The 22,418-nt window shown below is 51.4% G+C and overlaps 9 protein-coding genes across 9 annotated transcripts; 3 read left to right on the top strand and 6 right to left on the bottom strand.

Moving 5' to 3' along the window:
* Positions 1–546: 546 nt before the first annotated feature.
* On the bottom strand, positions 547–1,062 carry N7498_008092 (putative antigenic thaumatin domain protein; the record flags this gene model as incomplete). Its single annotated transcript, XM_058455154.1, has 1 exon — positions 547–1,062. One exon carries the CDS (start codon positions 1,060–1,062, stop codon positions 547–549), a length of 516 nt encoding a protein of 171 aa, XP_058305142.1.
* Positions 1,063–3,101: 2,039 nt separating this feature from the next.
* On the top strand, positions 3,102–3,920 carry N7498_008091 (class I SAM-dependent methyltransferase; the record flags this gene model as incomplete). Its single annotated transcript, XM_058455153.1, has 1 exon — positions 3,102–3,920. The coding sequence occupies one exon, from the start codon at positions 3,102–3,104 to the stop codon at positions 3,918–3,920; it is 819 nt and encodes a 272-aa protein (XP_058305141.1).
* Positions 3,921–4,391: 471 nt separating this feature from the next.
* On the bottom strand, positions 4,392–6,991 carry N7498_008090 (uncharacterized protein; the record flags this gene model as incomplete). Its single annotated transcript, XM_058455152.1, has 2 exons — positions 4,392–6,633; positions 6,687–6,991. 2 exons carry the CDS (start codon positions 6,989–6,991, stop codon positions 4,392–4,394), a joined length of 2,547 nt encoding a protein of 848 aa, XP_058305140.1.
* A 1,043-nt stretch (positions 6,992–8,034) lies between these two features.
* N7498_008089 (uncharacterized protein) lies at positions 8,035–8,448 on the top strand (the record flags this gene model as incomplete). The annotated part of the gene is made up of 1 exon (XM_058455151.1): positions 8,035–8,448. The coding sequence occupies one exon, from the start codon at positions 8,035–8,037 to the stop codon at positions 8,446–8,448; it is 414 nt and encodes a 137-aa protein (XP_058305139.1).
* Positions 8,449–8,850: 402 nt separating this feature from the next.
* canA (putative cullin binding protein CanA) lies at positions 8,851–12,016 on the bottom strand (the record flags this gene model as incomplete). The annotated part of the gene is made up of 2 exons (XM_058455150.1): positions 8,851–9,267; positions 9,326–12,016. 2 exons carry the CDS (start codon positions 12,014–12,016, stop codon positions 8,851–8,853), a joined length of 3,108 nt encoding a protein of 1,035 aa, XP_058305138.1.
* A 144-nt stretch (positions 12,017–12,160) lies between these two features.
* On the bottom strand, positions 12,161–12,721 carry N7498_008087 (ribonuclease P Rpr2/Rpp21/SNM1 subunit; the record flags this gene model as incomplete). Its single annotated transcript, XM_058455149.1, has 1 exon — positions 12,161–12,721. One exon carries the CDS (start codon positions 12,719–12,721, stop codon positions 12,161–12,163), a length of 561 nt encoding a protein of 186 aa, XP_058305137.1.
* Positions 12,722–13,088: 367 nt separating this feature from the next.
* Positions 13,089–15,319, top strand: N7498_008086 (RNA lariat debranching enzyme; the record flags this gene model as incomplete). Its single annotated transcript, XM_058455148.1, has 3 exons — positions 13,089–13,133; positions 13,225–13,326; positions 13,376–15,319. 3 exons carry the CDS (start codon positions 13,089–13,091, stop codon positions 15,317–15,319), a joined length of 2,091 nt encoding a protein of 696 aa, XP_058305136.1.
* Positions 15,320–18,506: 3,187 nt separating this feature from the next.
* On the bottom strand, positions 18,507–19,415 carry N7498_008085 (F-box protein; the record flags this gene model as incomplete). Its single annotated transcript, XM_058455147.1, has 1 exon — positions 18,507–19,415. The coding sequence occupies one exon, from the start codon at positions 19,413–19,415 to the stop codon at positions 18,507–18,509; it is 909 nt and encodes a 302-aa protein (XP_058305135.1).
* A 652-nt stretch (positions 19,416–20,067) lies between these two features.
* On the bottom strand, positions 20,068–20,489 carry N7498_008084 (AM-toxin synthetase; the record flags this gene model as incomplete). Its single annotated transcript, XM_058455146.1, has 2 exons — positions 20,068–20,105; positions 20,126–20,489. 2 exons carry the CDS (start codon positions 20,487–20,489, stop codon positions 20,068–20,070), a joined length of 402 nt encoding a protein of 133 aa, XP_058305134.1.
* Between the last annotated feature and the right edge of the window lie 1,929 nt (positions 20,490–22,418).

The following is a 22,418-nucleotide window of genomic DNA, read 5'->3' as shown; positions in this document are numbered from 1 at the left end:
TTGACATGATTACCAAAAATCAGTTCTTTGTGTAGATGCCATGGCAATGCAAAGGCCAACCCTGGCAAAGGGGATTGATTATACTTCGGCCGAATTGGGGCTCGGTTAAGGCTTGGCATGTGAAGGGCGTTCGGGTGGCGTTCGGGTGGCCTGTCATATTTGCCGCCCGGCATCTCTCGAACGGTACGGCAACGTCTGCCAACTCAAAAGTCCGGTAAAGTTAAATATGTACCATGGGAGAAGTCATTCTTACAAAGATCTTTTGGAGAAAGAGATTTTCAGAAATGTGCAAACAATCTATGTTTGTGTCTATTGAGTATTCTATACAGGTTGTCTATATCATGATATCCATGGATATGAAAGAATCAAATAAGTCATAAGAGTCCGAAGGATATCCAGTATGCAAATGCAACCTCGAAAATGAGGAAAATCTATTTCAGTCACCAACGCTTTTTTCATTTTGAAGAGATGAAATAGTGGATCCAAAGACCCAACTTCTGACAAGGAAACGCTGAGCAAAGCAGAAATGTAAAAGAAGGATATTGCTTAGCCCAGAGTGACGACGTAGGTAGCGCCGGTCGAGCAGGAGTTGGTGTTGACATCATCGGGGTGCTGGTAGGAGTCGGCGCAGTTGGAATCGCCGGGAGCACAGGTGGCAGAGTTGCAGCTGGAGTCACTGGGGGTGACGGAGAAACCGCTCTCGACGAAGGCAGAGGAGTTTTCCAGGTTGATGGAAGACAGGTCCCAGTAGAGAGTGTCGGAGTCGACAGTGTACTCGAACTGGAGGACGTCGGAGGTGTCGCTCTGGGTGGTGGCCAACTTGATGGAGATACCACCACCGTTGGGGTTGGTCTGCCACTGCTCACTGTAAGTGCCACCGCCGTTGCTGAGGGTCTTCATGCTGCCAGGGTCGGCAGAGGTAGTCCAGAGGTAGACATCAGAGCCCATGTTGTTGACGAACTGGACACTGCCGGAGCCGGAGCTGGAGTCACGGGCACGGTGAGGCAGGGCAGCAGCGGTAGCAGCGAGGACGCTGGTGATGAAGACGTTGGAGAAGATCATCTTGAAAGAGGAAAGAGGTCGGTTTGACTTGGTCAAAGGACTGTATAAGGTTGGAAGAAGAAGGCTCTTGTGTAAGGACAGACAAAAAGATTTGTCAAGAGAGTGTGAGGATCTGAAAGAGAGTGATCAGATCGTAGAAAGAGAGAGAAAAAAAAGGATAGTAGTAGTCGAAGGACTGTAAAGATTGATGAGGAGAAGAACATCGTAGGGGTTTCGAGCTGGACTTTATATAGTTTCTGGTGCTGGTGGAGTTGAAGTTGTGGCGATGTCTGGACCACAAACCAGACGACGGCAGTCAACTCCATGAAACTGAATCTAACAAAGTCGTCCGAGACGTTCGATGACTTCCTGGGGTTCGCCAATAGGCTCAGATGGGGTGGGCCCGGTATTCATTCGGTGGTCTCGAACATCTTCGCCATCGCCGGATTTGGAAGGCGTCCAGACCAACTTTAACTTTTCCAATTTTCCATCCTTCCATGTCGTACGAGTGGTACAGGATCTCGTTCGCTCAAGACCGGGAGGAACAGGTCTTTTTTGGAGAACTTGACATCAGCGGCTTTTCCCCTTACTCGTTTCCTGTGGTTCGACGCGTGGAATTCCCAGAAATGGCTTGCAGAGTTTGAGTCCCTGAGAGGCTTGCAGGAACATAGGAACAGAACCAGATCTGCTTCATGAACCGTTCCGAAGGGAGAAGAAAGAAGCCGAAACGCGGTAGCGTGCGAAAAAAACTTCATGTGCCTGTCGAAGCCGAGTACGATGCCGAGTGCTGTGTCGAGTTCACTTCGCCTCAGACTTTGCTCAGACTTCGCCACGCGCATGTCTCGTGGAATGGTCCGGGGATTTAGGTTTTACATCGTGGCATGTGGAATTGCGTAGAACGTTCAATTATAAATGCATGTCATATTGCGGCAGTGGGGCTACCCCATAGATCTACTTTCCGGGGGATGATCTATGCAGATCGGAAGTGACAAGATGAGAAGATGAGAAACTCTCTTTGACCTGAATTCGAGATAGTCGAAAATAACGCATATCGAGGTTGGCTTTTCCCACATGATAGACCGACGTGAGACCAACGCGGTATAACTTTAAGTTCCAGAGCCGAGTTCTTTCACTGCAAGTTTGACAACCCACTGACAAGCCAAGTATGGTTACCCTACCCACTTTTCAGCCAAGAGCACCGTTGGGTCTAGACTCTGACCACAAGCCGTCGTCCAGACATCGTAGCAATCTGGTTCTAATCCTTCGTCAATCCTGCCAAGAAAAGATGACAGGAGAACGTCGGTTCTGCTTCTAGAACATGCCTGACAGGCCGCAACTACGAATGACAGAACCGTTGTCTCTCGGTGAACGGCCTTACAAATGGTCACAAAATAATTGCCTATTCACTTGATTGGCTGGGTTCCCTTCATTCCAGCCAGTGAACGTTGTGACATCACATCAATCAGCCTTCACTCGTCCATCGTATGATTCTCAGGGCCCTTTGGGACCCAATAGCATCGATATATCATGCTCTGGTAACTTCTACTACTTTCCTGCCCTAAAAATTGGAAGAGATTTCATTGCTTAGCAAATTGACGGACGTACCACTGAACATCCGTTGGACGAACTCAGCCGCGGCGCGGAGAATATATCCCCATGCATCGCCACCCGCACCAGCCTCACACCCCAGGCTCCTCACTCAACCGGTCCGACAACGGAGCACCCCATAACTCAATCACAATGGAAACAATATCATGAGATGAGAATGAGAAGATCGATCCCACCTCACTGCTCCTCATGCTCCTCCACAGCCATCTCCGACCGGGTCAAAAGCCAATAAGCAAAAGAGCTGTCAGCATCAGGCCTCCGAGCCCCACCAAGCCCCCCTCCGATCTCGGCCTGCGAACTACAACCCGCAACGACAGTCAAAGATCTATAAATCCACAGAAAGCACAACAAATCCTACAAAACAGAATACAAAAACACTTCTCATCGAGTCATACTTCATTCATACATCCATTCTCACCCATTAAGCCTTGAAGCAAAAGGACCGACCCAAAATGTCCAGCAAATCCGAAACAGCAACGTACACCCACGGCCACCACGCCTCGGTGGTACGCTCCCACAGCTGGCGCACAGCATCCAACTCCATAGGCTTTCTCCTGCCGCACTTAAAGCCGCACATGAAAATCCTAGATATCGGCTGCGGCCCGGGCACAATCACCGTCGACGTGGCGTCCTACGTGCCACAAGGCCATATCACGGGTCTGGAACGAGCGGGCGGAGTCCTAACGCAGGCGCGAGCCCTCGCCCAAGAAAAGGGCGTGACGAATATCGATTTCGTCGAGGGCGATGCCAACGACCTGTCTTATGAAGATGGAACCTTCGACGTCGTCTTCTGTCATCAGGTTCTGCAGCATGTTGGGGATCCGGTTGGAATGCTCGAGGAGATGAAGCGCGTTACGAAGAGTGGGGGTATTGTCGCTGCGCGGGAGGCGGACTACGGTGTCTTTTCTTGGTATCCTGAACTGCCGGGGTTGAAGACGTGGCAGGATCTGTATGATCGTGTTGCGAGGAAGAATGGGGGTGAGCCCAATGCGGGCAGGGTGTTGCATGCTTGGGCGAAGAAGGCGGGGTTCAAGGATCCCAAGTGTTCCTGTACTGTGTGGTGTTATGCTGATAAGGGGGATACGAAGTGGTGGAGTGAGAGTTGGGTTGATAGGGCGCTCTATTCATCGTTTGCTACGACGGCGTTGGAGAATGGGATTGCGACCCAGGAGGAGTTGAAGAGCGTTTCGGATACTTGGAGGGAGTGGGGGAAGCATGAGGATGCTTGGATTTCTCTTCCTAGTGCTGAGATTGTGTGTTTTACGGAGTAGATTTTGATCCAGTTTTGCCCGGAGAATGAATGATATGGTTTGAGATTTCATTATAGTATATGCAATTCTAGGTGGCGATGGGTAGCGGTGATGCAAATCATGTCGTGTCGCTTCAATATACAAGATGGGGGAATTCCAAGTAAATCACACCGTGTCGGGTTGGCTCCGTATGTACCCCCGCCCCCGAACAAACGCCAAGGATTATTCACATTTGAAGAAGGTAAACCGAAATGCCGAAATGCCGAAATGGAGGCCGTGTAAAATGCAAAAAGAAAACCGTTGGTGCTCCAATCAGAGGGGACCGAGGTTGGCGTGGCCAATAGCAGACCGGTGACGTCGGTCCGGATGAGTCGGGAAACATTCTTTTTAAAGGGTAGCTGTCGTATGAACCATACTCTTCAATCGGATGGTTCCATCGACGGCATTTTGGAGATGATTTCTCAGCGGGTTGCCACGTCGCCCGGCATTCCATCAAGACTCGGGAACGTATTCGTACCGACTCCAGTTCTCGGCAACCCACCACTGAGCGACGTGCGCCGCCTCTTCAATCCATTGAACGGCTTCTTCGCCATGCTCCTTTGCCACCTGTTCAAGTAACGGAGGCAACGTGAAGGACTGAAGGGTCTTCTCCTCGTGCGGGTCGACATCGACGTCTGAGAAGCGCCACTCCACGTCGGGGACCATGGGAATGACGATGCGATAGGGCTTAGGTGCAGATCTCAGGGCCAACCATGTGGCTCCGGTGTTCATGACGGTGAACTGCCAGTCGAGCTTGCCGTCTTTCTCGGGAACAAGCTCACGGATCATGGATTGTCCTTCGTAAAGAGGGAGGAGATCTTTGATCGCGTGCGTTGCCTTCTCGTCTAGGGATGCAGACTCGACCAAGAGGTCCAGAATCGTCGGTAGAATCTGGAGCGAAGTGACGCGACCGTCGATGTTGATCGGCGGTAGCTGTGGGTGAGAGAAGACCATGGGCACGTGGAAATTGGCGACGTGCGGATTGTCATATGGCGTGACGCCGCCATCCTCGATGAGGGAGATGCCGTGATCGCCTACCATGACGACCAACGTCTCGTTGGCGACTCCGGTTTCCTCAAGCACTTCCGTCAACTCTCCAAGCCATCGGTCCGCAACACCGATGGTGTTGAGGTATCGGTTGACGTTCTTGTTCTTACCGAAGATACCAGTGTGAATCAACTCTTCGTAATCCTGGCCCTTGGGCATATCCCATGGGTGGTGCGTTTGCCCGGTGAGATGGGTAATGAATAGTCGCTCATGATGCCGTTCGGCATGCTTCAGAGCCTTGGAGAAGTAATGTCGCAGCTCGTGCTCGGGATAGCCCCAGAAGTTGAACTTTTCGGGCGCCTCGCCATCCCTCTTTTCCGAGTCTTTCGTGATCGTCTTGTCAGTCACTTTGTCCTGGAAGCCCATGGCCGGGATGAGAAGGTTCTGGTTGTCGTAATTGTCATCGATGCTCTGCATAAAAGTCGAGTGCCAAGGCCAGGTAGTGAAGTCGTCCGACTTCTTCGCAACTTTGGTGTCGTTGGACAGCGAGTTCAATGCACTCAGAAGCTGTGGCATGCAAGGCTCGTACATATGGTGCAGATATTCGCGATTGAAATCGACGACCAAAGGTGCGATACCACACGCGCTTGCCAAAATACTCTTTAGGGTGAATGTGTCGCCCGTGTATGCATTCGTCATATGGAGGCCACCATATGGCTCAACATCATAGAGATCAAAGCCAGACGGAGTGGCGGTGAATCTCTCGGCGTTGCGGGTCAGGTTGGCAAGTCTCTCCTCGACATCATCGGGGATGTGACCGGAGAAGGACTCACGAATAAGGTCACCGAGGTGGGACTCCTTGCGCAACGGGAAGACGTCGTCTCGGGTACTTTCGAGCTTGAGCAGGAAGACATGCTTAATGTTAATATCGCCTTTCGCCAAGGCGTCTCGCAACGGTGCGAGGATATCTTGATCGAGGTTGCTGATTTTAAGAGGGTCGTTGATCGGATCGTAGTGTAGCGGGGCGCTGCCGTTTGATAGTGCATACCAGTCTCGGAAACCGGCCAATTTCTTCCGGGGTAGCCAGTCCAGCTTTGATGGAGTGCCCAGCGCTGTGTGGTTATAAAGCCAACTGTAGTCGCCATCCAAGGGTGGGAGATCGACAGACGATATTTGTTGGTGAACCGGGGGGTTTTCGAACGGAGTGGTGATCACTGTTTGCGAGAGGAACGAGTATGCGCTATCCGACGGACGAATGCAGCGCAGCAAAACGACACCCGCTGCCAGCGAGCCCACCAATATACGCAGCAACAGAGAAGGTCGGCCCCTGTGGGATGACTGGGGTACTCGATGCCGCCCCAGCATGGACTCATGTTCGTTGCTTTCCTCATCCCAATCCTGGCGAGGAAGCTGCGCATAGCTCTTGGGATCGGTCGCCGCCCGTCTCTTCCAGCAACGGAGGGGTGCCACGGTCGATTTTAGAATGCGCACGGGGATTCGTACTGCGTTGTACAGGTAAGGGGTCGATAGCCAGGCAACTGCGCTGAAGAGGATTTCCACAATTATCATGCCGGTCAAGCCCGTCAACAGAGTTTTGACCGCGGCGGGGTCCCGGTGAAAGTAATGCGCCTGTCGCCAATGGATTTCAGCACCGGTTTGGAAGTAAAAGGAGATGTTGGCCGCGGCCAGGCCGGAGATGGCTAAAGTACTACAAAATGATCGTCAGCGGAGTTCGTAGATCGTCCCGTGGGTTTCGCCTACGCTGGGATAGCCACCAAGGCGGCTAGCACACGACCCCATCTCCGGTTGCAATGTTGAGTGAGGAATAGAGCGATGAGAATGCAAACGACATCCTGCAAAAAGAACGTCGGGCCCCAGAGAAGGAACTGGCCAACGGATAACGAGTTCAGGTGGGAGTAAACATGGAGTAGTTTTGCGCTCATCACGCCGATAAACAGCAGACCGAAGAAATACTTGCGCGATGCTGGCCAATACACGTCAAACCACGACGTCGGAGAGAAAAGAATGCGGAGCAAGTCCTGGCAGCTCCTCGCGTCGAGCTTCATGGTGGGGAAATGACTCCGGGAGTCTAAGTCTAAATACGCGACAGACCAAAGCACCCCATTCCTCGAAAGCGAATGGGTGGAATCCAAAGGGGGAAGCAAAGGGAAAGTGGCTGGATGGGAAGGGAAAAGAAAGTGAATAGATATGAGGCTGCCTTCGGATGCCCTCTAAATTGGGGCCGACACACTACACAAGGCTCAATTCTCCGTTTCCCCTGTGCATCGAACGGTCGCATGTTACTTCTCCAATCAGAAGCTCGAACTTTAAAAAGCTTGGCGAGGCCCTGATTTGCGTCCCTTTTGATTGACCGAGCCATCTCCACTTGGGGCGAGAGAGGGTTGGACTATCGAATTGGGAACGTCCAAAGTTCGGCCCCCGAAACTTGGGAGGTGATTTGCGTTTTGTCGTATTCCCGGACCCCTGCGGGAACAGGCTGTGCTCCTCCGTTTGAATCATCCTGTATCACATTGATGCGGTCTACCTCGGTCCAGCCTTCTTGGCCGCTTCGGTGGCATCTCCCGTTTTCACCAAAAGATGTATGAAAGACCGCGCCTTCTGCGATTGAGGAACTAGCATAATTCCGGCCAGATTTGACGGTCGCGTGTTGGTGCGTCACGAGCACCCGTATCGAAATTGCAAAATTTTCAGGGTCCCATCAGGCTAAGACACGGGTGCCATGTTGCCTTGTCCGGGCATGGGTCTCTCCGATCGCCCTGCCAAGATCACGTCAACGTCGGCCCAATAGAACCCAATCTCGGTCCCGTTCAGCCCCTCGGACCCTGCATCTGCATACTACAATCTACACTCTCCGGAAAGGACAATCAATTCTTCCGTTCAATTCTCTCAGTATCAGCAGGACAATAGCACCTGCCTTGTATTGTTATAAATACAGTAAGGATTCGTAAAACCAAGGTCAATCCCGATCGCTCCACGACTCTCTCCATCCTGCCGCAAGCAGTCTTCCTTCAAGAGTCCTTCAATCTATCGACGCGGTCCTCCAAGTCATCTCTCAATACCCTAGTGATCTTTGTCCTCCCTGTGAACAATGTCGAGCCTGAATAGCTTTGCCGAAGCCACCACAACAAGATACAGATCGCCTATACCTCCAAACGTCGAGATCGCCAAAACAAAACCTGCATTCGCCCAGATTCAAAATGCCAACTTAGGAACACTCGTCTGGCCTGAAAATGGCGGGTACTATCTCAAGTATCCGGACGGCAAGGTCGTCGCTATCGCTTCTGATCGTCTCTGTTCTGTTATGGACGATTCCTACATAGTGCTCTATTTTAATCTCGAGAGGGAAGGTTTGCAAGAAGAGGCTGAGGAGACATTGGAGGACTTACGCAAAGCTGGGATTGACGCGGATCGGCTTAAAAGAGAGGCAAGTGACGAGATTAAGGCTGGTTTTTGTGTTATAGACCCTGATGCCAGCGTGGACGCCGGTGACCATAGTCAATAGCTGAAAGCTGTAACCGGCCAGTGTGAGAACGAACAAGGCATTACAGCGGCGTTATGGTTATCACGTGGTCTTCATACTGTATTCACTGTGTAATTGTTCGTTCGACCACTACTTTTACAATACTACATACAAGTGCCCGCCCCCCTGTGGAGTCGGGCTGAGGATTGCGGTGGGGGCGTGTTTGGTGGCTGCCTGCCTTGAACCCCCCTAATCCAGTGGGCATCAATTCGAGACCCGCCACTGCTACGATCTCTACAAGCGAAAACCAGTCAATGTAGTGCTGTGCGATGCATTTTATTCGTTCAGGTCATAAGCTTTTCTAAGCAAAGTTTGGGCGCACCCGGATGTTCAGATCGTGGGTCCCAGTGGGAAGCAACATACACATATCTGCACTCCACTCCTCTAGAAGTCCGTGTCCAGACTCTGGTACTGGCTCGTAAACTGCTTCCGCACGTACTCCATGTATGCCTTCCATTTGTGCAGATCGTTGGACGCTTCGGCATTCGGGAATGCCTTGCTGAGTTCCTTGGTGATCTTCAGAATACCCAGCGAGGCTTCTTGTGCCTTTTCCAGTTCCTGCTTCACGGCGTTGTCCTTCGGCTTGAACGAGAGGACGCTGGTGTAGCGCTCCGACAATAGATCCAGGCGGCGCTCCGTCTCTTCGGGAGCGATGGTGATGAGTTTGGATGTCATCAGGTTGCTGATCGCGCGAATATCCTGCTCGTCTTCAACGCCGGCCAGAACACGGTCGTACAATTCGGCGACGTGCGTGCGGGAGAAGGATGTGTCGAGAGACGCGTAGAGAGTTTCGTAGGCACTCTGGGATCCGAAAGTTAGCAACAAGTAAAATTGAATTGGATATATGGAGGCTTCTTACCTTGCGCAGGTCGAGTCCGTCATCCACCTTGTGTTTGAACGGACCCATTTGCACCTCCCGAATCAACTCCGGCTTGATCTGAGTATCGCCGAAGACGGCCGGGAGCAGTTCGTCCAGATGAGGGAGAAGCAGGTTCATCTTGTTGTGGATGGCAGAATTCAGGGTGGTCAATGCAAGTCGGTGGTTGCCCAGGTCGCGGTCGGCAAGCATGTTGGTCAGAAGAGGCACTATCAAGGGGCGAAGGACGTCGTTGTAGGCATCGCTTGAATCGGCTAGCGTGTACCTGAAAGCCGAAATGACCACGCCGCGAATGACGGTGTCTTGATTGGAGAGATACTGCTGGAAATGAGGAATGTAGGCCACCGGATCAATCAGCGCAAGACGGCCAACGCACTCCGCACCAACAGCCCGATTATCCTCTTCCTCCGAAACGACGAGGAGTGACTGCCACAGTTTGAGGGCAGAGGGCGCAAGGTCAGGACGCACCACTTCGGGATGCTGGAGTAACTCCCGCACCGAGTGGAGGAGAAGATAGCTCTGAGAGTTGGATTTCGTCAGGCCGTTCAACAGGATAGGCAAGTATGCCTTGACACTCCCTGCCGCTGCATTCCCGAGGGCAGTGGCAGCCGCCAAACGGACATGGTCGGAGGGAGAGTCGAAGTGGGCAATGAACAAGTCAGGGGTGAGAGAGCACTCGGCGCCCATCCGCAATCCGATCTCACCAAGAATTGCAAGGGCAAGACACTTGCGACTGTCGTCCTTGGCAGATTGCAACTCGTTGGAAAAGTCGTTCATCGTGACGCCGAGGTTTGGTCCGCCATGCACCAGAAGGGTTCCAATGGCCCGACCCACGACGGAGGAGTCGCCGGTAATGCCAACATTCTGCAGCAGGTTTTGCATCAACTGGGCACCGGCACCCTCCTCGCCAATGACCTTCACAAGAAGGAGCAGAGCCTTCAGGACAGTCCCAACCAGAGGCTGCTTGACGATGGCGCAGATCGACGAGATCAGGGCATCGTTGACCAGGGTCTTGGAGTTCCCGGGGACAAGCTTAGCAATGATGATCAAAGTAGGAGTAAGTAGGTGAAAGTCGGGTGCCGCCAGCAGAGGCAAAAGCGAACTCTCCAGAGTGGTCATTGTGTTGGCATTGAGGTGTGAGCGAGTGTTAGAGTTCATGGTAATGCTGCGAAGGGCCTCCAAGCACGATCCTCGCAAAGCACGGTCGGCCTTTCGGAGGTTAGAGCCAAGCTCTAGAGTCACATCGTTGACCCAGTCATCCGTCACGTCCTGTTTGCGGTCCGCTAGGACGACAACATCGTCGATGGCGCGAACGGCTGACAGACGGGTTGTCTCATTTTTGGCACGATCGGAAAGAATTGTAAGGCCCTGTGACCTACGGTCGACCGAAAGGTACTCGGTGCCTCGTTCACCCGCCGTGCGTGCGAGGATGACACCGAAGACGTGGATGGCTCGCTGGCGAACTTCCAGGTCGGCGCTGGTGTCGGCGATGCGGGCGAGGACAACATCGTAGAGCTTCTCCAGCTGCATGGCCATATCAGACGCATTGGACGAGGCCCGAGGTGGAGTGAGGGCCTTGACTATTTGCCCAACGGCACCGAGTGCCTCGCTGCTAACCTTATAGTTACGCTCATTGACGGCACCGACGACTCCGGGGACGAGCGCAATCAAGAAGGGGAGAAGAGCATCGGACAGGTGTGTCTCAGCGATGGCAGAAATCAAGCCCAGAGTTTCAATCTGCAGAGTGCCCGCACTGACAGCTGCCCCCGAGTGGGCCGCCGAACTGCCTGAGAGGGAGGATGTCTTGAGGGCATCCGCGATGAGGTCTTCGATTTGTTGAAGGTGGTCTGCCAGTCCTCCGTAGCGAACCAACGAAAGACTTTTCAACAGAATAATGGCAGCTTGTCGCAGAGGCATCGAGGCTTGCTTCCAGGCTTTCAACAGACTCTGCACGATCAAAGGCACGGAACGGGCCAAGTCGGCTTGGGGGCCGGACTTTGGGGAGGAGGGAATAAGGGGGGAATCGATTGCAGAGGACGTTCCGACACTGGGCTCAAAGTCGACCATGCTGGCATCGCTGTCCTGGCGTCTCCTCTTGCGGGAGTTCTTGGATCCACCAACCGCCTCCAGGAAGCCGTTCGAGGTGACGACGGCCGAGCCTTCGCTGGTCTTGCGAACGAGGGCAGTTAGGGTCGAGACCACCTCCAGCTTGACACTTTCTTCTCGTTCGCGGCCGATACGGGAGATCAGGGCGGGGGCAATCTGCTGGTACAAAGCGGCATCGTCCAGGGCGCGGCTGCGGCCGTAGGTAGAGACGAGGGAGTAGAGCAGCTTCGCTGAGCACCGGCGAACCTTCCAGCTCATGTCATCCACGTCACTGTATCCGTCTTCCTCCTCAAAATCTTCGAATTCGTCGTCGTCCATGTCGGGTTCTTCAGTCGCATCGTCCTCGCTGCCGTCATCCTGGGTACCACCCATCTCCTCGTCATCCTCCAGCTCGGCAACATTCGGATCGTACTTCAGGAATCGAAGGGCTGCACTGGTGGTATTGGCCAGATATGGCTGCATCTGCTGGTTGCAGGAGCTGATCAAAGCCTCGAGGGTAACGAGGGCGGTCTCGCGGAGCTCGTCAGCCTGAGGGTCGTGATCCTCATCGTGCGAGTAGACCGACATTATGCTCGTGGCAGATTGACACACGGTAATGCTTGGTCAGAATGGGTGAAACGCGTGAGCTTGAATCAATAAGAGAGAAAGCTGGAGCTGGAGCGCGGGGCAGCTCCGGCGGAACAAAGTGGGTCCGACTCCGCGCAAAAGCGTTCACTGCAAAAAGTCGAGCAGGTCGAGTGAGGGTTGTGCATTTTTTTTGGCGGCAAGTAGTGCTTGAAGTCCACCTTGCTTGCGTGCCTTGGCGCGCTTCTTGCTGCCGGCATTTTCCTCGGCCTTGCTGGGTTGCGGCTCTGCCGTCGGATGCTGAGAAGAAGCTTTCGTAGAGCTAGTTACATCTGTGGATGTAGATGATGTAGGAATGGATGATGTGGCTGCGGTGTATGTACGCGACTGTGCCTTTGCAATTGTTTTTCTGCGCGGGATCACCGTGCGTTGTTGGCAGCGCGTACATTTGTACACCTTCGCGCCGGAGCCACGCGCAGACTTTTTCTTCGGCCGCACGTTAACAATTTTAGTCGATTGGGACTGTCTAAGACTACCACATGATCCACAGTGATGCCTCTGCTGTCGCACATTGAGCAATTTGTGGTCGTCGTGAATGACACGAGTATGCGCATCCAGCAGATGTGCAGCCGTAGAGGGGCTGCACGAGCTCAGCAACTGAGCGGCGTCGCTAAGGAAGCGCAATTGAGGAGACTCAATAGGCGGCATCGTTTCGAGGGCAGTCAAAGAAACCACAAAACAAGAAATGAACCAATAGTACAATAGTACGGTGGCACAACAGCACAACGTGGGAAAGAGCCGTAGTGAGAAGGTCGAGTGCAAATCTGCCTGAGAATCCCGCACGGCAACGTCCCTTCGCCTCTCAGGTTCAGCATTCACCCTCAACTCCCGCCATACATCCCCTCCTTTTCTCCTTCCTCTTCCTTTCATCCTTGGTCCCTCTCTCCTGGACATGTTTTCATCTGCTCTGCTGTGAGCATCTCACCACCGTCCTGTCCTGGCCTCTCGGGCCATATCTCCACACCTCTCACTTCCCATCACTCACCTACATCGACTTCTCTTATCACCTCTTGCGATGTCTGAAAATCCTGGACTCCCCCGTCTTGCAATTGTGGGCTGCGTAAGCTCTTTCTTCCACTCACTAGACCAGCCTGGAATTTCTGGTCTGGCCTTGGTGTTGATCTTGAAATTTGATACTGACTTCCCTGCAGGCCCACGGCTCGCTTGACCAGATCTATGCCGATGTCAAGGTGGAGTGCGAAAAGCGTGGTTGGGATACTGTTGACGCAGTCATTCTGGGCGGTGACACTCAGGTACTTTCATCGCACCTCGTTCGAGGGACCTGGATCTAATATGAAGCAGACCCTCCGCAACGCCAATGATGCTACTTGCATCTCTATGCCCGCCAAGTACAGAAAGCTTGGCGATTTTCCCTTTTACTACTCGGGCCAGCGCGTTGCTCCGTACCTAACAATCTTTGTGAGCGGGAACCATGAGTGCAGCAACTACCTGTACGAGCTCTACTACGGAGGTTGGGCTTGCCATAACATCTTCTTCATGGGTGCGGCAAACGTTCTCCGTCTCGGTCCCATTCGAATCTCTGGAATGTCTGGCATCTGGAAGGGTTATGACTACCGCAAACCTCACTCCGAGCGTCTGCCTTACAACGATGATGAGCTTCACAGCATCTACCACATCCGCGAGATCGACATCCGCAAGCTTCTTCAGGTCCGCACCCAGGTGGATGTCGGTCTGAGCCATGACTGGATCCGTGGGATTGAGTTCTATGGCGACGCAGAGGGTCTTTTCCGCAAGAAGAGAGGCTTCCGCGAGGACGCCCAGCACGGCCGCCTGGGAAATGCCGCCGCTCGTGAAGTCGTGGACCGTCTGCGACCGGGATACTGGTTTTCGGCCCATCTTCATGTGAAGTTCGCTGCAGCTATGCCATATGACAACGTGTCCCTGCGCAAGACTGACCCGACCGCCGACCAGCCTACCGAATGGGCTGTGGAGGTTGCGGGCCCCACGACCCCTCAAGTGCCGACTGCTTCCCTTGCGCTTGATGGGAACGTCAGCACCAAGGTCTCCCCAGATGCCACCGAATCCAAGGCCAACCCTCCTGCTACCGGTGACGAAATGTCACGTCTTGCTGCGTGGAACAGTTTCCAATCTTCTGCTAACAAGACTGAGGGGGAGACCACCCTCAGCATGCGCGAACGACTTCAGCAAGCCGGGCCTCAGACTATCCGAGCTGAGACTAACCACGAATGGAAGCGTCTCGCAACTCACCAGAATCACCGCTCATTCGACACTGTCGTCGTTCACCAGGAGACTCTCGGTGGTACCTCCAAGAAGGCCAAGGTCCAGAACGACGAAGAGATTGACCTGGATTCTAGCGACGATGACCACGATTCCACTTCTACCGCCGCTGTTCCTCAGGGGATGCTTGGTTCACCCAAGCATGCGAAGGTCCAAAACAGCGAAGAAATCAACCTGGACTCCGGCGATGAAAGTATGGAGTCCCCTTCACTCAATGCCCCTGTGAATGCTTCTGTGACTACCGACGGTGCTGGCGATTCGAGATCCCTTGTTGACCAGGCTATTCGCAACAAGCTGCCCGCTAGTCTGTCTCGTCCTATCGTTCCAGCAACCCAGGAGGTCAAGAAGACTACCCCCCAGGCTATTCAGAATAAGATCACTCGCTTCTTGGCTCTGGACAAGCCGAATAACCATGATCCTTACCTGCAGCTTATTGAGGTTAATCCTATTTCCGACCAGGAGAACGTCCAATGCCAACGCCCGTACCGCCTCCAATATGATAAAGAGTGGCTCGCTATCACCCGTGTCTTTGCAGAGGATCTGCAACTGGGCGACCCGAATGTTCCCATGCCTTCCGACCTGGGTGAAGAGAAATACCTGGAGAAGATCCTGGTAGAGGAAGACTGGGTTGAAGAGAACATTGTCCAGAAGGGCCTCATGGATGTCCCTTTCAACTTCCAGCGCAGTGCGCCGAAGTACGACCCCGCTGTCCCGATTTCTACTACGGAGCAGCCAATTGAATACAACAACATTCAAACTGCCGAGTTCACCAATTTGCTCCAGATTCCGAACAAGTTCGAGACCTCTGAGGAGGAGCGTCTGGCAAGACATAGTGCTGGACCTCGTCCGATGGCACCTGGTCGCTCACATGGTGGTCGTGGAAACTCGAACCACCGTGGCCCTGGCCGTGGTCGCGGCGGGCGTGGGGGTCGTGGAGGACGTGGCGGGCGTGGCGGGCGTGATCATGGGCGTGATCGTGGTCACTGAGCTTTTTATGAGAGAGATTGTGGAAGCTAATCTTTTCCAACTTCCAACATGTCAGGGCACTATCATCTACCAGATGATAAATGGCTGAATGATATCGATACGACTGTACCTTCTTTTCCTGTAAGCTAAAGGGGCTGCTCAAAAATTTACTCCATGAAGGCCTCCCATAAGATATTGAATTCAAAAGAAAGCTCTCGACAAGTGTCATTGAAGGGAGCCATGTCGAGAATTACAAGGAAAGCGCGTCGACCAGCAGATAAACTCGCAAGCTGTCTTCATTCTCCATGGATTGGATTAATTAGACCGAGAGAGTTCTCGCCCAAGTGACAGGAATACCCTCACGATCGATGCATAAAACCCTCCTTGAACATGCCCCAGGTAACGATTATAGAATGCTTGGCCTACAGGAGATATGTATTACAAATGGGCCTCAATACTTTATTCTCTTGGTCCTTCTAAATCTCCTCCTAGGAACTTTTTTAAACGTCTTTCTAGACATCTTTTGATACCATTTTCCAAGGTACCTTTCTAAACGTCTTTTTCAACCCTCCCGGCCAGATAGTTATGACCGCCCGATTAGGCCACTTGAAATATCTTTCTAGTCCAGCTGTAGGTGCTGCCTCCGCCAAGCCGAGGTTTTGTGACATTTACAAGGTTTAATTTACAAAATTGGAGGAAGACAAACGAGCTCAAATTTAGTCTTCGTTGCCGGGTCCTCGCTTTCATCCTTGAAGATTTAGAAGCGTAAATAGACTTGATTCCTGCGCGGGGGTTTCGTAAGTGAATCTGCAAAGGCGCTGCAGTGCCTCGGAGAGAAAATAGGTATTTGACGAGGCATAGATATTGCCCCTGATCTCCACATCCAGCAAAGGCACCATGGCCAGTCCAAAGCAGAAAATTGACTCCAGGTTGTTCTTGCTTTTCAAAGCCTTCCAGCAAATGCTGTGCAGAGACGGAGCAACTGGATAATCACCTTCATCATGGAATTCGTACTTTGCATCCAGCGTTTGATTCCTGACCTGGCACCACCGAGGCCAGCTTTATCAGAACCTTAGTCTGTTGAGACTCGTCCGCAATTACTATGCCCGACAAAATTAGTCAACCGATTGCGGTGAACACTCAGGGGCTCTTACGAGCAATGAATGGCAAATCGCAATGAAATCGTTCGCCGCAGAGAACACAGTGTATGGATCATCGAAATCGCTTTTGAGTCTCAGAATGGAGTTGCCTCTCTTGTTTCACAGAGAGAAATAGATGATAGCGCTAGCACGGATCTGCAAAACCTATTTCGCAACTCCGTTGATGAACGGATGGAATATTCGGACCGGAATTATCTAGCGCGCCAATGCTGTGGTTTCAGCCTCTCACCGTACGTTGGCGGTTAGGCACGAGCGCTCATTGGTCACGCTATCCCTATCCCACAAGGGTCGGGAGGAAAATGGCAGCTACTGCATTCCATTTGGGTTTCTCATAGGTTTCAGAGGCTTCATAATCCTGGTACAACGCCTACGTCCATCATCCATCCATCATCATCAACAATACATAGCATCCAAAGTGTTGAGACTGCTCTCCATTGCTTATATAATCTTTGGATTTATTCTAATTTTCGACGTTAAAAAGGAGCCACGTATGTGTTTTGATGATGCTGCCTGGGAAAAATGCGAAGAGGTCGCCGATGCCTGGATACTTCAGATTCTCGACGAAGAGGTCTGCAGGGAGATCGGAATCTTTCTTGTCAAGCACCACTGTCCTAGCGACTCCGTCGAATCTACCGTCTTGAGAAAGGAGCCTTCACTATAGCTCTTCGGATGAAGTTCGAAACAACAGCAGCGCAATTTATACAACTGCAAGTCAGTTATATAGCGAGTGAAACACTTCAAATCATCCGCGGTAATAAAAGCAGCCAAAATGAAATAATTAGTATGTTCATTTGGTCGGATTAGGTCTACATAAATTGCATCCGTAGGGACTTTGAGGCTTCCCGCTATCTGGCTCTCAATATAAGTAGAATCAATAGTCCGTGAAGGGCTCTGCTGCTCTGAGGCTGGTAGAAATTTGACTGTGGTGCTTGCACTTGAGCGTATAACCCAGTGATAGTTTGCTTGCCGTTAACTCGTAAGACTTAAGAGAGGACCGAGGACCTCTGGGACGGAGGTCATAAGTCTCTATATTTCTTCCTCACTCCAGACTCGATTGTTATAGTTCATCCATATATTCCACTCAGACAAGCCGACTAAGCAGTTCACAATAAGGCCATAAGCTGAAACAGTATTGAAGTTATTGGGACGTATCTAGTTGAGTGCATTTTTCTTGATGCCCGCCATCTCATTCCGCGGCAGCTACACGACTAAAGAGTTCTGGAACTTGCAGTATAGTCGAAGGCGCCCGCCATAAATCTCCCTAATACGTCGTAATCATGTCTACTCAAAAGGCCTCGCTCGAACCGATTGATCCCACATTATCTCTAGAAAATCCTTGATAGAGAGAGATTGACGAACGGTGGTGCTGAGTGGCATTATTGTGACGATTTAGCCGACTATATCGCATTCCAAGAAGAGAGCTTCCCCCGGAGAGACAAGTCTGATTTTGAGTGGGGTGCTTCGATGGGTAGTGGCAACGTCTCTGTCCACATCTGTCGCAAAATGTCCACTTTTCCCTTCAGGTCGTTGGAGTGTACCGCAGGAACTTCTACTATTCTGATGGAAGTCTGCACAACCTATAAATTCTGTAAACGGTGCAAGCCCTCAGCTCTTTACGCCCACGGATAACTGTTACCTTCGACTCATAGCCGTATGGCTTTCGCGAATGGTAGAAAATTGCGACGCGTTACTTCCCGTCCCATGAATTTCACTAGGTGGAGGGCATTCATCATATTCGGTGAGTTTTGTACAGTACCAGCATGGGTACCTTTGCCACCGAAGCTTGTTATTGTATATATGTACTTCAAAGAAGGCTGGAGCATCATGTCTTGATTTCAGTAAGAGGACAAGGATTCAACTCGGTTGAAGTTATAAGGAAGGTGACCGAGTAGGGTCAATTTTTCCCTCTGAGCCTTTGGTTACCAAACCTAGGCAGTTCTAGCAACTCCGACCTATACTTAGATTACAGACGAATTACCCACGCAACCTGGCGACATGATGTGAGCCAGCTCCCTTTCTGCAGTCCACGTTTACTCTTTAGGGCTATCTCACATAATAATGCAAGAACTGTTAGCCTCAGCACGATAGCTGTTTGCCTCAGCACGATAGCTCTCAGCCTTTGCATGATGGCTTTCAGCCTCAGCACGATAGCTGATAGCCTCATCACGATAGCTGTTTGCCTCAGCACGATAGCTCTCAGCCTTTGCATGATGGCTTTCAGCCTCAGCGCGGTAGCTATTAGCCTTAGCACGATAGCTATTAGTCTCAGCAGGATGGTTGCCAGCCTCAGCACTCTCAGTCTCAGCACGCTTAGCACGCTCAGCCTCAGCACAATAGCTTTCAGTCTCATCACGATAACTGTCAGCCCAAACATGATAGCTGCTGTCAGCCTCAGCATAATATATGTCAGTCTCAGCCCGATGGCGGTTAGCCTCAGCCCGATGGCGGTTAGCCTTAGCATGATGGCGATTAGCCTCAGCACGATGGTGATTCGCCCCAGCAAGAAGGTGCCTCTTTGAATCACAATAACGAGTCATCAAGGTCTGATACGTTTGCTCTTGGATAAGCGAAATGTTCTGACGATATAGTACCTGCTCGGATAAAGCACAGGGGTTGTCCTGGATAGGATCCTGAAGCTGCAGGCAGATATAACAATGATGATACTGCAACAGATCGAAAAAAAGTCGACTTGATAGGTCGACCCGTGCCTCATCGCCGAGTTCCACAACGCGATCGTGTGAAAAGTAATGCAATATAGATTCTTTAAGAGAGAGCATCAAGTGGCGACTGCATAATGCAAGGCAAGCAATATCGACGGGCGATAAACGCGCAGTCACCATCCACAACAGCTCGAGAGGAAGATCCGTCAATGCAATGGCCTTTTGTGCACTGCTCATCTTCGTGGCACTCCGGTACAAGTGATAGCGCGGGTATGGCGCTTTTGGGGCCACTTTCATCTTTTCGAGCCAACAAAGTGAAAAAGGCATGTTGAATGTAAAGCAAAGAAGCGACGAGGAATTTCACTGAAAGAACGTTTTAGAGATGGCTGGTTTCGAGTAGGATAGGGGGTGCAAAGTGATCAAGTACTGTACCTCTCTAACAACGTTTACGACTGACGGCAGCGAATACTCAGCAAGGGGTGTGAGGTGTGTCGCTGGGTTGAGTTGATCAGAACTTGACAAAAAAAGACGACGGTGTATGATGTAGTAAATGGAAACCCCTTAAGGGAGTTTAAAAAGATCAAATGGAAGGGCAAAGTTGTATTCCTTTGATGATGGTAATGATGAGAGGGAGGGAAAGAGAGCAGCGTAGTAGGCGGGGTGACAAAAAGCCAGTCGGGAGATGTTAGTCCTAATTAAGAAATGAACCTACCGACCTTACCTCCTTCTACTCAACCACTCTTTTCATTTCCCACATGATCCTTGCGACATTTAACCATTTCGCTCTGCTACTATGGTATAAAAAATCATCCGTTTGTTTTTTTACACTCCACGCTTTCCCGTCGGCCGGTAGCTCTGTAAATCATAGATTCTGGCCCTATTTCTGACGGGTTTAGATCCGAATTTAGTTCGTAAGAGCGCCAGGCGAGTGCTATAAGCCTTACGAGTGCTATGAGTCATATGGATCCTGCTGTTTTTTTTTTCGAGCTGTTTAGGAAGTAGCTCACTGCCGATTTTACTCAAGGCTTTCCGGTCTGTTTTGCCCTTCACTTCCATCAGAATCTCCTTGATGTGAAGCACGTGTGAGGGAACAAATGCCGGAGGGAGCACATTGATGAGGTTATCTCTAACCCGAGCCTCAATTTGCTCAAAATCTGCACCGATGAAGTCATCAAATTGGATAATAGCGACCACTATTTTGCCTCGTCCAGACAGGTTGACCCTGTCAACAACCCCTCGCGAGGCTCTGGGCAGCACGGACTGGAGCTGGGTCTCCACCTCACCCAACTCAATGCGCTGACCATTGGTCTTAACCTGGTCGTCATTACGGCCTTTGCATGCCAATAATGTACGAGTCGACATATCCCACATCGCCAGTGCGATAGAAGCGCCGACATTGGTCCTCGGCCCAGGCGAACCCGCTCTTGGATAAAGGTGCGGTCGGTTTGGGCCGAGTTACGCAGGTAGCCACGACTCACATTCGGGCCATCAACCACAATCTCGCCGATGCACCCTCGAGGTACCCAGTACCCAGCGATAAGGATTGTTTGGGTCGACAATAAAACAACGGCTTGTTCCAAAATGGTCAATTACCCCGGAGGCCCACTTGGGACCCACACAGCTGATAAAGGTGGACTGAACGGTACATTCCGCGGTGCCATAGTTCCTCCAGCTCAAGGTAAGCTTCTGCACTGTTGGGAAGTCCTTGGGGGGCATCTTTATTAAAGAGACCAATATCAAGACCCTGGAGGAGATGGACCTTGCGTTCGGTGTTATAGATGAAGAACAGACAAGCTAATGTGGACACAATCCTGAACAAGATTGGCTTCGGGCATGCTGAGCGTGACGCTTGACGATTATTGTTTTTAAATATTAGATCGTATCTAAGGGAAGCAAATTGACTTGAAGTGTTCCAAAATATGTCCACAGGGTAGCTGCCTTGGGCTGAAAATAATACTCTCTCCCCGTTGCGCTCACTTGTGTCATCAGTGCTTTCCCTTTCCCCCGACATCTCACTTCCTTTCAACCTTTCCCAGCACTGGCTCCAAGATCAATTCTTTTATCAGGTATGTTATCTTTCGATCTTTCTCAATATGAAGTATTCAAAGACTGATACCTTTATCCCAGAATACCACTAGTAAGGACCCTTTCCCCTCCTGCGGCACGCCTATCGAGGCACCTTTCCTATCCCCATCCTGTTAAAAACACCCCAGTGTCTATGAGCCACAAGTCAGGGTCTTGCAGGAGCAGTTTCTGCAAATGCCAGAGCGGTTGAACGAGGCGATGTGACATCCCCAATGCGCGCTGAGCCCCAAACCTTGCACGTCGTCTGGAGCCACCGAGCCTTCAAACATCCCTCCAGTATCCATTGAGCCATGAACCAGGGTCTCGCGATTCCTGGTGAGCCTGAAAAAAGCCACATACAGTGTATGCTGGATGCCATATTCCCTGTGTTTCCCCCGCGGATGTTGAAATCCAGCAACGCCCAATGAGCAATGAGCCGTGACCCATCTCCATACAGGACGCGTTCCTATGTGGTTAGAGAGCCAAACCATACTTCATCAAGCTCATCTGCGAAGTGCTGGACTTCGTGTGGCCTACACCTCCCATTCATGAGTACACACAATGCAGAAGATGCTCTCAAGTCTCAAGAGTCGTGGCTGTGGTGTGCTGCAATCAGACTATATCCCCGCCATACGATCGAAAGCATACATTGTCATGATACTTGCTCACAAGTCCTCTAGAAAATGACTCTGTTCAAGATGACCATGTTCTTTCTCTTCTCTCTCTTCCGAAATTGAACGACTAAATGTCTTACTGGATACTGAAATAGCCAAAGGAGCCAGACGGAAGATTGAGCAACAGCTGCTAAGCTCAAAGCTCCAGTCTGAAGTGGATGATCTTGTAAAGAGAATGACTCATATGGAAGGTGCTATTGCTACAGGTCTGGCTGGCTAGTTTAGCATTCTGTGCGAAGTGGTGGCTAGGTTTTCTTTGTATCTTAATTTTCAGTCCATTGACCACTCATTCTTCCTGACGTTCGTCAACTTACACGGTGCGAACCTATTCTAGCTCAGGGCCGGCCACACTGTAGATTTGGCACCTGCCATTGCTGACTGCGCCGATAGGACTATGTCCCCTCAAAGATCTGGGCTCTGGGTTTATCACTTATCAATTGTTTATACTATGGACACACTCCGTAAGGTTTTGGCGATAGAGAATGTCTCCTTAAGGACTTATCAAGACCTCTAGGCGGGGTACTGACGTTAAATCAGCATTTCCATTTGGTAATTACAAAGT

Source organism: Penicillium cinerascens (genome assembly GCF_028974065.1).
Source record: "Penicillium cinerascens strain IBT 15544 chromosome Unknown scaffold_4_segment0_segment0, whole genome shotgun sequence".
Classification (NCBI taxonomy): Eukaryota; Fungi; Ascomycota; class Eurotiomycetes; order Eurotiales; family Aspergillaceae; genus Penicillium; species Penicillium cinerascens.
Note: the sequence above shows the minus strand (reverse complement) of the source record. Positions and strands in the feature narration are given on the sequence as shown.